The 14,310-nt window shown below is 38.1% G+C and overlaps 1 protein-coding gene across 13 annotated transcripts in view; it reads left to right on the forward strand.

Moving 5' to 3' along the window:
- The window catches only part of PKP4 (plakophilin 4), a 238,618-nt gene that overhangs the window by 64,951 nt on the left and 159,357 nt on the right, over nucleotides 1-14,310 (forward strand). For 11 of the 13 annotated variants that reach the window (XM_023259341.2, XM_023259342.2, XM_023259346.2 and 8 more), the window contains exon 2: nucleotides 13,688-13,824. In XM_023259341.2, coding sequence (XP_023115109.2) covers nucleotides 13,693-13,824 — 132 coding nt within the window. In that variant the 5' untranslated portion in view covers nucleotides 13,688-13,692. Of the gene's footprint in view, nucleotides 1-13,686; nucleotides 13,825-13,944; nucleotides 14,042-14,310 lie in introns of those variants that run through there. The other 2 variants (XM_045033839.1, XM_023259347.2) reach the window with 2 other exon arrangements.

The raw sequence follows: 14,310 nt of genomic DNA on the forward strand, positions 1-14,310 counted from the left end.
CTTTCCTGCTAGACTATGAGCTCCCTCAGCATCTTGCTGGTTCTAAAACCTACACTACCTGCCATATAAATTTTACTTCAGTGGAAACGCAATATACTATACTTTGATCCTTTCCCTCAGTTTGTTTCATTCTTTCACTGAACAAACTCTGTTGAACACCTACTATGTTTCAGGCACTTCTATGGCTGCGGAGAATACGGTGGTGGTCTAGATGGCAATAGCCCTTGCTCTCACTGAACCTAGGTGTATGCTTGAGGGACAGAGAACAGTGGACTGGAAATTACAGTAGGGTTCACTGAAGCTCCATCTGTAATCAACAAAATTCTAGAACCTTTGGTATTTTTTTCTTGTGCTTTCTTCAAAAAGCTGTTTGGAGATGTTAAGTGTGAAAATGTGTTTGTCTTCTTGAAAACAAAATATGGCATTAAACGTAATCTAAATGAATAAATGAGACTGAAAGAAAATCATCAGGGACCTGCTGAAGACAGGGACAGGTATAGTTGTTCACCTCTGGAACTTTATTTTTGATGCCTAGAATTTTCCCTTTTACACTAAAGAGCTGCTTAATAGATTGGAAGTCATTAGATGCATCATTGCTTAAATCAGCATTATTAAAAGTGATTTTAGGGGTCCCTGGGTGGCTCAGTCAGTTGAGCGTTCAACTCTTGATTTCAGCTGAGGCCATGGTCTCTCAGTTCATGAGATTAAGCCCTACTTCAGGCTCTGTGCTGACAGCACAGCAGAACCTGTCTGAGATTCTCTCCCCCTCCTCTCTCAAAATAAATAAATTTTTTTTTAAATGATTTTAAACATGTGTAAAACCAGTGTTTTTGATGATACCGTCATTGAAAAATGTAAACTTTTCTTTTTCACCCGTGCTTTCAGTAAGTCATTTTATAGATTAACATCTGCCCAAACTGGACCTGTTTTGAGGAAATTGTATATCCCAGATGGAGAGTTGATCTCTCCAACCAAAGCACCAGTATGCATTATATACATACATATATATACACACCTAGTCTCTTTTCTACACGGGTGTTCATGAGTAGAGCATGAAAAATATAATTAAAACACCTGGCCTGGAGCAGGCTGGCTTCTTCTTCTGGAAAGTCATTTATTCCTTCACTTAGAAATTAAGTTTTCCAAGAAATTGGTACCCAACTTACAGCCAAAACACAATTTCATGCTTAATTTTGTTGGCAGGAATCTTTATTGAAAAGAGCTTAAATTTTTCTTTCCCATTTTCTGAAAAGTACTTAATTAATGTTTTTCTTTTAATAAACTGACATCATTGGAAAAGCTGGGGAGAACCAAATTTTAATTGTAAAGGATGGAGCAGTGCCTCTGCTAGCTATATTTGTTCAATAATAATAATTTTTACTATACTGTGGAATTTCTCAAAGTATGTTCCTCAAAGTGTTACTAGGTGACACAAAGAGAAGGGGTCAAGTAAGTGTAAGATACCAAGATGAGATTAAACAGGTTCATTTATTTTAAGATCTTTCAAAATCTTTAAAATGCTCTGTGCCACTGCTTCTCAAACTTGAAGGTGTGTAGGAAACACTAGGGATCTTATTCACATGAAGATTCTAATTTAGTAGGTCTGGGGTAGGGCCTGAAATTCTGCATTTCTTACAAGCCCTAAAGTGCTGTCAGTGTAACTGGTCTACAGATCACACTTGAGAAAACAAGGTTTTTAGGGATCTTCAAGAGGAATCAGGCTCTATAGCATTCTCCAGACTTACTAATCACAGGAACCTTCTTTTTGACATACTAGAAGTCATCTATGGAGCATACTTGGAGAATTTTAAATTTTAAATGGAATCTGTCACATTATAAGTGAATGTATAATTTAAATAAATGTCTACTGTAGAACTTCTAAGAAATCTAATACAGAACTAGGTTATTCTCAGCTAGACAATTTAGTATAAATCCTAAGACACTGAAAAATCATTTAGCTAGTCCATGTAAAAAGAAAGATAAATACAAGGAACTAAAAAGACAACCACTGTATAAGATAGGAAGTTGTTACTGGGCTGTGTACTTTTTATTTTTAATAGACCTTATAAATATTATTAAATGTCCAAGTCCTAAATTAAACAATTTTGCATTATTTTTATTGCCTCTAGTAATTCACTTATAAATTACCATATTTCTAAATCCCCATATGTGCTGTGTTAGTGATTTCATTGGTTTTTAATCTTTGTTAACACTAGCATTTGATATGAAAAACTAATGATAAAAACAAATCTTTTATTTAAACAGCTTGAGATTTGATATGGCTTACCATATTCTTAATTGCAAATGAGAGGAAACAGTAGTCTAGGGAGGTTTTTGAGAAATCTATTGAACCTAAAGCAAATTTTTAAATGTAAAAGCTTAATAAAACTAATTAATACATCAGAGGTGGGCTTTCCCCCAGCTGCATCCTTCTGCTACACCTGGAATAATTTCCCTACTTACACATACCTTTTTGAAACCCTTCTCTGAGCACCTGCCTTCTGTGTTTGAGTTCTTAGTGCCTCGTTTATTAGCTCAAGCTACATTTTATTGTAGTTGCCTTTTTTTGGGGGGGGGGGGTCTTCCCTTTTAGACTGTAAATTGGATTGGAGGTCAGAGTCTTATATGTCGTACTTTCAATAACATCTAGTTTATAGTGTAATACATAATAAGTGGAAGATCGCTAATGCATTAAATAAATTATATCTTTATAAGATAATTCAGCGTTTAGCATTTAATGTTTTAATCTTATGATACTTAAAAATAATACAAGTTAATTTTTTCCTTGTCCTCATTTCCTGTTTTGATGGTTGTATTAGTATTACTTGCTCATCATGTAACAAGCCATCTTAAATCTCAGTGGCTCAAACAACAGTTTTTTTAAATTTCTCACAAGTCTAGGTTGGTAAGGAGGTTCTTCTGGTGTTACTTGGGCTCACTCAGGTGGCTGCAGTAAGCTGATGGCTTGGTCAGGGTGGGACTCTTCCAAGATGGCCTGTCTTATATGTTCTGAGGTATCTGCCAGAGTGGCTGGGAGCACTGGGCCTCTGTCTCCACAGTATCTTTTTAATCCTGAGCTCTTTCACAGCATGGTGATATCAAGGTTCCAGATGAAGAAGCCACAGGGCCTTTAAAACTTAGCCTCATCCACACTGGCCACACTGTGTGAGTCACAAGAGGCCAACCCCACATTCAAAGGGCACACAGTGGGCTCTGTCTCTTCTGGAGAGGAGCAGCAAAGGCACACTCACTTGGAGTTACTCTGTGTGTATTTTTTCCTACCAGGTTAAGTAAGAACATGTGTACAATTTATTTTCTTCAGCTTTTCACCCTCTCATGCTGACATCATGGGCAGTTTATTTAGACTTTAATCTTCACTTGCCGGAATTACTTGCTTAGCATTGTTTATATTGTGTCTTAGTCCTTCTATAATATGTTGTTTGGTTCCAGAACTTCCTTGAAAGATTGTTGAAGCCAAACTTTCTTGAGTCCCGATATGTCCTAACATGCTCTTATTTTGCGTTCATATTTGAATCATAGTTTTTGGTCAGTACCAGAAGCTATTGTTACATCCACTGTAGTTGATAAGGGCTCTTATGCCAAATGGACTCTCATTCATTTGTAAGCAATTTGTTTTTCCTCCATGGTAACATTTACAATCTTTTCTTTATCCTTGGAACCTAGATATTTCAATGGATTTGGTTTAGAGGTAGTTCATTTCATTCAGTTTGTTCACTTATTGGCCTATTTTAAATGATTAGTTTTCAGCTCTGAGAAATTTTCATTTCTTATTTCCTTTAATATTTATCCTCTTTTTTCCCCCCTGGTCCTAGTACTCTTACTAGTCAATAAACGTAACCCTGGACTAGTCTCTAGTCTCCAAACTTCTTTTACCTTCTTCATCTATTTTTTCTGTCTTTTTTTTTCAAGTTTCTGAGAGAATTATTTAGATCATTCTTATGAAATATTCTTTTTAAAAAATAATCTCTACGCCCACGTGGGGCTTGAACTCAAAACCCCCGAGATCAAAGGGTGCATGCTCTACTGGCTGAACCAGTCAGGCACCCCTCTTATAAAACACTCTTTTTGAAAAAATGTTATTCTGATATTTATTCTACTGAATGAGATTTTAATTTTTATCCTATAGCTTTAAAAAAAATCTTTTTAATGTTTATTTTTGAGAGAGAGAGCACGAATGGGGGAAGGACAGAGAGAGGGAGACAAAGAATCCAAAGCAGACTCCAGGCTTAGAGCTGTCAGCACAGAGCCTGATGTGGGGCTCGAACCCATGAACTGTGAGATCATGACCTGAGCTGAAGTCGGATGCTGAACCTGCTGAGCCACCCAGGCACCCCTATCTTGTAACTTTTTATTTCAAGGCCACTGGCTGTTTCTCCTTCATGCACACAGCTTTCAGTTTAAAAACAGCATCATTCACTGTTACTTCTACATATGCCACTTTACTTTTCCTGTTTAGGGAATTGATTCCTTCTGGGCATCAGTAGCTGATTGAGGCACTGCTCTGTTTGGATCACTCCTTTGTTTGCCTGTAAATAAATAAACATAAAAAATCTTTTTTCATTTTGTTAACAGTTTTTCAGTGTTTGCCTGTGTTAAAGGGACTGTATCCACACTCTTCACACTCCAAGGCACATCATTCACATAGAGCACGATGTGAACCTCTCCCTTTGAGGTGTGAGCAGTGTTGACCCTTATGTTATATATTAACTATGTGTTTTATTTTCAGAAATTATTAGTGAATGATATATGAGGTTTCAGGCATTTTATTTTGTAATGTAAGCCCCTTTTTTATTGAAATAAATACCTTCACATTTATGAGTTATATATTTAGTGTAGTTTTATATGCAGAAGTATGTCAGGTCTCTATTTCCTTAGTCTTCAAGCTATTAAACACTATTGCAATCTATTTATAAATACTCTAAATTTTTATATTTTATAGATCATATCTAATAAGAATTTATCATTTTCTGCTATATTAATATTTTTCCCTTTTCATGAAAAAAAACTATAGAAGAGTACATAAAATATATATGCAATTAAAAAACATTAAAAGTCAGGGGTGCCTGGGTGGCTCAGTTGGTGAAGCATCCAACTTCAGCTCAGGTCGTGATCTTGCAGTTTGTGAGTTTGAACCCCGTGTCGGGCTCCAGATTCTGTGTCTTCCTCTCTCTCTGCCCCTCTCCTCATGCTCTGACTCTCTGTCTCTCAAAAATAAATAAACATTAAAAACAATTTTTTTGCCTGGCTCAGTTGGTTAAGTGTCTGACTGTTGACTTTGGCTCAGATCATGATTTCACAGTCCGTGGGTTCGCACATCGGGCTCTGCGCTAATAGCTCAGAACCTGCTTGGGATTCCCTCTCTCCCTCTGTCTCCGGCCCTCCCCACCCCTTCTCTCTCCATCTCAAAATAAATAAGTAAAACAAATAAATAAAAATTTAAGAAAACCACCTAAAATTGTAAATATCCGTTAATAATTCCCCATAACAGTCCAGCTCTCCAAAAGTTTTTAATGTGCTCTTCTAAAATTACAGCCTGCACCTTCCTTGCAGATATAACCACTCCTTTGACTTTGATAGTCATTTTCTTGGTACCTATGAATACATCCCTAATAAACAATTTTATCTTGCCTATATTTTAAACTTACATGTATGGAATTCTACTGTTTGTATTCTTTTGTGACTTCTTTTATACATCCATATGCTTTTTAGAGTCATTCTTGTTGTATAGACCTTTCATTCATTTGTTATATGTCTGTAGGTAAAATACAGTGCATGACTATACCACAATATATTGACCCATTTCACTGTTAATTGTCATTTGGGTTGTTTGAAATTCATAGCTTCCACTTGACCTTACTTAATATGGTTCTCCAGGAGTTTGTGTGCAAGAATGTCTCTGTATACTCAGGAGTGGAATTACTGGGCTGGGGAGTATATGTATCAGTAGCTTGACTAGATAGATGCCAAAATGCATTCCCAAGTGATGGCTCCTTTACATACTGATCAGTAGCCTGTGATATTTCCCAGTGTTCTACATCTTTGCCAACATTTGATATTGATAAATGTTTTGTCATTCTGGGAGTTGTGTATTGATATCTCATTGTAGTATGAATTTACCTTTTTCTAGTTACTAATGAGGTCGAACACCTCATTTTTGGCCATCTAGATTTCCTCTTTTCAAAGAGGTCTGTTTACACTTTTTGCATTTTCAAAAAAAATATCAGGTTATCTTTCACTGATCTTTTGATTGTAAAAATAAATCCATTAAGTCAAAATACTTAACTGCTATACATAGTTTATTCTCTAGAATTACTATGCTGTTTGGCATATAGCTTCCTTCTAAACAAATTCTTGCCAAGAAGTTTAAATTTTTTGGATAACTGTCTGATGAGAAGTTTAGTATGTAACCAACTATCTGTAAGCTTCCTAAAGAGTTGCAGATTTTAGTAATGCTTCTTACTTCCAGGATATTTTAATACTCTTAACTGTGAAAAGTTCATCTAGTACTACTTTTAGAATTCTAGAATAGATTCCATATGGTTCTGAAGGTGTTTAACTTCTCAGGCACATTCCTGATTCCCCAGTACTTCATTCTTCCAGTTTTGTTACAAGTAAAGCAAAGAAACTTGTCTTTACTACATAGGATACTCTGTAATTTATTCTCTTATAGTATTTTGTTTATCTAGTGCTTATTCAAAAACGTTTATTATCGGGGTGCCTGGGTGGCTCAGTCGGTTGAGCATCCGGCTTCGGCTCAGGTCATGATCTCACGGTCTGTGAGTTTCGAGCCCTGGGTCGGGCTCTGCCGACAGCTCAGAGCCTGGAGCCTGTTTCGGATTCTGTGAGTCCCTCTCTCTCTGACCCTCCCCCGTTCATGCTCTCTCTCTCTGTCTCAAAAAAATAAATAAAGGTTAAAAAAAATTTTTTTAAATGTTTATTATCCCATATTATTAATATCCTAATTTGAATTGAATTTAAATATTCATGATTGTTTTCTGTCCTTTATTATTTTTCTTCATCTGTTCTTAGGCATTATTATTTTATCCTATCAATTTTGAAATGGTGGTCATCAATCATCATAACATTTTGTGAGTGTTGAAAATGAAGTCATGAGATATGTTATGGTCCAAAATACTAATGCAAAAGAGGAGAAGAAAAAAAATATGTAGACTCCAGTTTATATCACTGGATAAGATGAAACAAAGTATACTTCGTATACTCTGGCTAAAAATTATCAGTAAAGAGAGTAGAAATGAGTAAATAGAGGAGAATATGGTATGTAGTTGATCTTCTATCCCAGTGAGGTTTAGCACAGAGATGATTTTATGGATTAGTATCATCTGTGATAAAAGGGATTATAGATATTGAGTCATGGATTGTACCCATATATATTATTGCATCCATAGCTATATGTTACATCCCTACCCTGCATATATTACACCCACTGCCTCAAGATTCAGTACTCACACTTGAATATATGTGGCCTGCAACCTTGAGCAGGAAGATTTCCCATAACTCAGTGATAGTTCACTATAAGATTGAGATACACACATGCACACAGTTATACTAACAGTTTCACCTGAAAGCTTGTCTTCGATAAAGATTATAGAGAAAGCACAAGTCTGTCTTCCAAAAAGTGTTTTGCAAGGTGCAAAAGAATGCAGCTCAACAGAATGATAAAAGTAGACCTGGGCAAAGAGGAAATTTAATAAGTAAAGTCTGGAATAAAATGAGAAGACACGTGTAAGAGTTGGTCACAAACTCATCTCTGAGCTTTGTATAACCAGCCAGAGAAACAACACTAAGATTTTCATTGTCCATCATTTCGTCAAGAAAAAGCACAACTTGCTGCCCTCCATGTGCCTTTTTACAGATAGCTGTGTATGATAGACAACATTCTGAAAAATGAGGGACACTGAAATCAGTTCAGATGTAGTTGTTTTCTTATCTTAGTGTCTGCCTCAAGATTCAGAGGACTTAGTTTCCTATTTCTAACATATACCCAGGGCAGGATCCCTTCTATACCATTCCTGCTACTTGATCATCTGAACTGTGATTAAAGACCTCTCATGAGAGGGAATGTACCAGCTTTAGAGGATTCTTGAAATGTTGGACACTGGACTGTTTGTTTCAAAAGGAGAGGCCCTCCCACATGAAAAGATGCTCAACGTTGCTCCTCATCAGGGAAATACAAATCAAAACCACACTCAGATATCACCTCACGCCAGTCAGAGTGGCCAAAATGAACAAATCAGGAGACTATAGATGCTGGAGAGGATGTGGAGAAACGGGAACCCTCTTGCACTGTTGGTGGGAATGCAAACTGGTGCAGCCACTCTGGAAAACAGTGTGGAGGTTCCTCAAAAAATTAAAAATAGACCTACCCTATGACCCAGCAATAGCACTGCTAGGAATTTACCCAAGGGGTACAGGAGTACTGATGCATAGAGGCACTTGTACCCCAATGTTTACAGCAGCACTCTCAACAATAGCCAAATTATGGAAAGAGCCTAAATGTCCATCAACTGATGAATGGATAAAGAAATTGTGGTTTATATACACAATGGAGTACTACGTGGCAATGAGAAAGAATGAAATATGGCCCTTTGTAGCAACATGAATGGAACTGGAGAGTGTGATGCTAAGTGAAATAAGCCATACAGAGAAAGACAGATACCATATGTTTTCACTCTTAGGTGATCCTGAGAAACTTAACAGAAACCCATGGGGGAGGGGAAGGAAAAAAAAAGAGAGAGAGAGAGGTTAGAGTGGGAGGGAGCCAAAGCATAAGAGACTCTTAAAAACTGAGAACAAACTGAGGGCTGATGGGGGTTGGGAGGGAGGGGAGGGTGGGTGATGGGTATTGAGGAGGGCACCTTTTGGGATGAGCACTGGCTGTTGTATGGAAACCAATTTGACAATAAATTTCATATATTGAAAAAAAATACATTAAAAAAAAAAAAAAGGAAAGACCCTCCTGAGCTTGCTCTCATGGCTCCAGCCTTTAATTTTGAATAAAAATAATAAAACCATCAGCCAAATTTGATTCAAAGTATAAAGACTGTAATGAAAGGCAAATACGAGTTTGTTACAAAACCATTAGTTTTTGATCTAGCTCTTAGGATCATAAATGTAAAGCATCTAACCTTGTTTGTCCATAGCAGCCCTTCAGAGGTTTATAGACATCTGCTTGACTGCATAGTCTCTCTCTTCTTGAAGTCAGACTTTCTCTTCTTGTTGCATTAACTGCTCTTTCTGTGTCATCCTCCCCCCACCTCCCACCATTAAGGTCTGAGTTCATAAGGAGCAGGAGCTGTCATTCATTTTGTCCCTACTCCTGTGACTGGAAAGAATGACTGAATCCCTTCACCATCCTACTCATTGTTTCCTGAACGGATACATTTGTGTCCATTCCTGGAAATGTGCCATCTGTAACTGGATGTGGACATGTCCCCAGTAGCCTGAAGGAGATGTGTGCACTCCCATGTCCCTTTCTTCCTATCATCTTAAGTACTGACCTCAATACAGCACATGATCACCTTGGTTTTGGAACAGCTTTGTCTCATGCATGGTTCACTCATCCTGCTCTTGAACCTAAGTCTAGCCTAAATCTTTTCCCCAATGTGTTGCTGAGTTAACCTCAATATAAGGCCCACATTTATTCCTATTATTTCTATCTCATCCAGGCAGTTCATTACTACAGTGTGACAGTGTTTTTGTATTTTAATTGTATTATATAGATTAATTCAGTATTCATAGTGATTGAAGAATTTGAGCATGCCCTGTGTGTTATTCTTTACATTATAGCCTAAGTTTTTGGTTGGGATTGGGTCAAGATCAAACTTCTCCGGCATTACATTAGAAACCTTTATAGGATGATATGTTTCTGTTAGCCGTTTCCAGACTGTGACAGTCAGCAGTTGCCCTGTGCCAGCCCCATTTCTGTGCTGATTGTAATACCATGGGGGACTTCTAATACACATGCCTCACTGGAGTCTAGACACACTGCATTTCCATGGTTACGCTGCCACAGACAGAAATTAGAACAGCTTAACATGACTTTTCTTTGGTGGGCCCCTTTTTGGTTCTCACAAATCATCTCTTGGATAAAATCCTTTTAAGAATCTCACCTAAGATGTATGTCTAGCTCTCTAGTTTATAATGTGAAGAGAGTCTACTTTTGTCTTCTCAAAAACAGCAATGGCATTTTCCTGCTTCCAGTTTTCTGTCACCTCTACCATTCTCTGATTCTCCAGAGAGCCCCCACAACAGTTCGGTTTTCTCCCGTCCCTAGAACGTGATTGTCCAGATCAGGCAAGCTGAGGTCATTGAAGGAAACACGAAGCCTAATTTCTCACAGTCTCTTTGCTAATAAGCACTTACTGTTATTTGTTTTTTTTCTTTGCTGATAGGAAAAAGTAATATCATTCTGTGACTCTAAGTTTGATTCCTACAGCTCCTTAAATTGTTTTAAGAGCTACAAGAAAGTGAACAGAAGACCATATTAGGTTTAGAACTTGTCGGAGCTGTGGCATCCCTCCTCTGCCCAGTGTTGGTTGTGGTATTTAGAGACTGTTCCAGAGATGAGGGGCAGGGAAGTGTCTCACCTCAGTTACACATGGGCACCATGGTCATCATTCTTTAGCCCAACAGTATTAGCAATTGCCTGCAATGCCTTTCAGTCTTGAGGAATCTGAGAATGAAAAACATCATCCCTGCCTATGAAAATCTCTCCTGCTGAGTACTAGTTTCTTCTGTGAATTTATAAGCTCTTCACAGCCTCTACCTATAGACTTTGGTGGTGTTTGTTATTCCATCACTGGTGTCTTGCTATATTTGGCCTTGATCTGATTCATGCCTCAGCTGGGTGATGAGGCCACTAATGGTCAGTGACCCTGCCTTATGCCTGTATCCCCTTATCCCCCTGCACATTATGTGGGCAGAGTGGTATTCAGAAAATGCTCATCCAGTACTGCTTCTGGACAGAATCATCAAATATTGTGAAATTAAGTGTGGTACATTTACAGTAATGTAATAAAATAACAATAATATAATTCTTTATCTTTTAGGGCACCTGGGTGGCTCAGTCGGTTAAGCATCCGACTTCAGCTCAAGTCATGATCTTGCAGTTCATGGGTTCGAGCCCCACATCAGGCTCTGTGCTGACAGCTCAGAGCCCAGAGCATGCTTCAGATTCTGTCTCTCTCTCTCTTTGTGCTCCTCTCCTGCTTGCGCGCGCGCTCTCTCTCTCTCTCTCTCTCTCTCTCTCTCAAAAATAAACGTTAAAAAAAAAAATTCTATAGCTTTCAGTAAGACTTCTCCTATTTATGTAAACAATAATTATTTCCCTAGTGATATTTATTTTCTCCTTTTCTCAAATTCTCTTTGTTCATTGAATTTATGTTTCTTTTTTCCTTACGCATTGGTATTTCATGATATTTTACTCTTGACATTTAAAATTTTTGATTCTTGGCATTATTTGTTTCACTGTTGCATAGTAACATTTTTGTTCTCTGCAACCATCTGCTTATTTTAAGGTGTGTAGTTTTTCAATGGCATAGAATACTTTCATATCTTTACTTGCCTTAAATGTTAATCTAGGATATTTCGTGTGGCATTTGTTTCTTCATAGACTTCATATCTTGTTTTTAGTGAGCACCCAGTAAATATAGAAATGGGCTATTTTATTCAGTTGATGATATTTTAAGTGTATTTCATATCTCAGTAAGCCTACCACATATACTAAAAAATAAAGATTACCATAAAATACTTCCATTGTGCTGTAGAAAGTATTAGTAAGCCCTTTTTTTAATGAGGAAAGTGGGCTCAACAAGATGGCAACTTGTCCAAGGGCACTTAGGTTTTGATCCTAGACCCACTTACTCCAACACTGAAGGGAGTTCTTCCTCTGCTCATACTTGAGGAGGTCCTCCCCCTTGAAGGCCAGGCTCTGCCCTGAGCCTTGGCCACCATAGAAATAGAGAGAGAGAATTCACTTGCTGGAGCAGGCATGCAGACTCTTCATGAAGCTGGCGTTAGAGACTCATCACATTCACTGCCTATTTCTGCCTATTAATATGACGACAATAAAACAATCACTGTTAAAAGCCCAGAACTTAAGGGCGCCTGGATGGCTCAGTCCGACTTCGGCTCAGGTCACGATCTCGTGGTGTGTGAGTTTGAGCCCCGTGTCAGGCTCTGTGCTGACAGCCCAGAACCTGGAGCCTGCTTCAGATTCTGTGTCTCCTACTTTCTCTGCCCCTCCCATGCACATGCTCAGTCTCTCTCTGCCTCTCAATAATAAAATAAACATTAAAAAAAATAAAAATAAATAAAAAGCCCGGAACTTAAACCTACCTTCACTTACTGTATAAGTCAGAAGAGTGAAGATGAGAGACGGAGAGAGGCGCAGGTGGTGCACATATCTTCCCTTGTCTTACAGGTTATGATTTTAGAAAGAAACAGCAAGCTGGTATTGAAATTTGAGGGAATGGGGAGGTTGGAATCCCCAGATCATACTATGGAATTAAACATTGTGGAAGTTGATAAAGAGCTGAAATGGAACAGTAGAGTAATTTTGAGGAGTAAACTGAAGAATATCAAGAAGAGTTTTTATGGTCTGAGATACCCATATATGAGTATGCAGAGTCACACATTGAGCAAATAAGGTCTCATGAGCGTCATAGCACTTGGGGAGATTTGCTTGATGACTGGAATGCGACATGGAAAACATGGTCGGTCCTTCATTTATATATTCATTTATTCAGCCAACATGTATTGAATACCTATTACATATGCCAGGCACTAGGCTAGTCTCATGGTATGGTAGACTGCTGCATGATTAAGTACATGTACCTAAAAGGTACAGCATTTTAGGTGGGAATCTTTTCCAAATTTATGAAAAGTCCATAACAGGTCAGGTGATTGATCTGGCAAACACACTGCTCTCAGTGTGTTATCTTAGGAGAGGCACCCCCTCTGTTGCCAAGAACTCATTCTTCTGTTAGAAGCTATGAGCCTGCAAAGTAGATCCACTAAGGAAACCAAATTAGCTGTAATACTCCATAGATATCCTTGTTTCAGTCATTAATGCCTTCCATTTCTTTTAAATACAGGAGACTTTTGTTTATTTTCAAGCCCAAGTTATAAACCTTCTTTTTTTTCTATTACATAAGCCTCTTCTGTAACCAGTAAAGCATTTGAATATTTGTAGATGTCATGTGTATACTTTATAAATTGGCCCCTATAACAATCTAAAGTATTTATTATTATTTGTTTCATGATATAATCATATTTATTGGCTATCTGAATAGAATATTCAGCAATTCAACAAGCTTCTAAAAACGCTTTAGTGTCCTTAGTATGTTTTTAATTAAGAGCCCTCCTCCCCAACACTTTTATGTCATTTTTCCTATGATGTCTTTAATATATTTTCTTCGTATGTATTGTTGTTATTATTTTTTATTATCATTTTACTTTTTCGTAGTACTAGCTGTACTTTGGGCCCTAGATGTTGCTTTAAAAATCAAACAGCTGTAAGAAGCTGTGATCTTTGTATGTAGAAGTCCGTGGTATTTCCCAGGAGCCATCTGCAAATCCTCAGCCACTGCCTGCTCTGCATAGGAGTCTGTGAGCCCATGTTAACTCTTTGTCTGCTTGCTTGCAGGAGGAATGCCCGCTCCTGAGCAGGCCTCATTGGTGGAGGAGGGCCAGCCACAGACACGCCAGGAAGCTGCCTCCACTGGCCCAGGCATGGAACCCGAGACCACAGCCACCACTATTCTAGCTTCCGTGAAGGAGCAGGTACATCCTCTTGCTGGAATTTGCAATCAGTTCTTTCTTCAATGCCTTTAAAAATTAATCTTTGGATGTGTTTTAAATTTGTCTAACGTCCTTGATGCCTTCACGTTTTTTAATTATAAGGTGTTTACATCCCTGAGTACATTGGGATGACTGGCATGTAGAGCCGCTCCAGGTGCCAGTCAGAATCGGAACATGCAGGATACTTGTGCGTCTGCAAGTAAGGACAACATCGATGGTGATTGGTGTCTCTGTCTCTCCCACATCGCAGAGTGTGTGCATGCGCGCCAAGCTTTGTGAAGCGTAGTTTACGCTGCTGACTTTTCTGTCAGGGCTCTGGCATCCCAAGGCCTGTAGTATCCTTAGATATGTTGAACCTTCTAACATTTTCATGTAGGTATTCTATAGGGTTGTCTCTGTGACTTTTTTGGATAAAGGCTATATTTGTTGTGTTTGTCTGAATCCAAGTATATTCATTTTGTGAGCTAG

Source organism: Felis catus, chromosome C1 (genome assembly GCF_018350175.1).
Source record: "Felis catus isolate Fca126 chromosome C1, F.catus_Fca126_mat1.0, whole genome shotgun sequence".
Taxonomy (NCBI): domain Eukaryota; kingdom Metazoa; phylum Chordata; class Mammalia; order Carnivora; family Felidae; genus Felis; species Felis catus.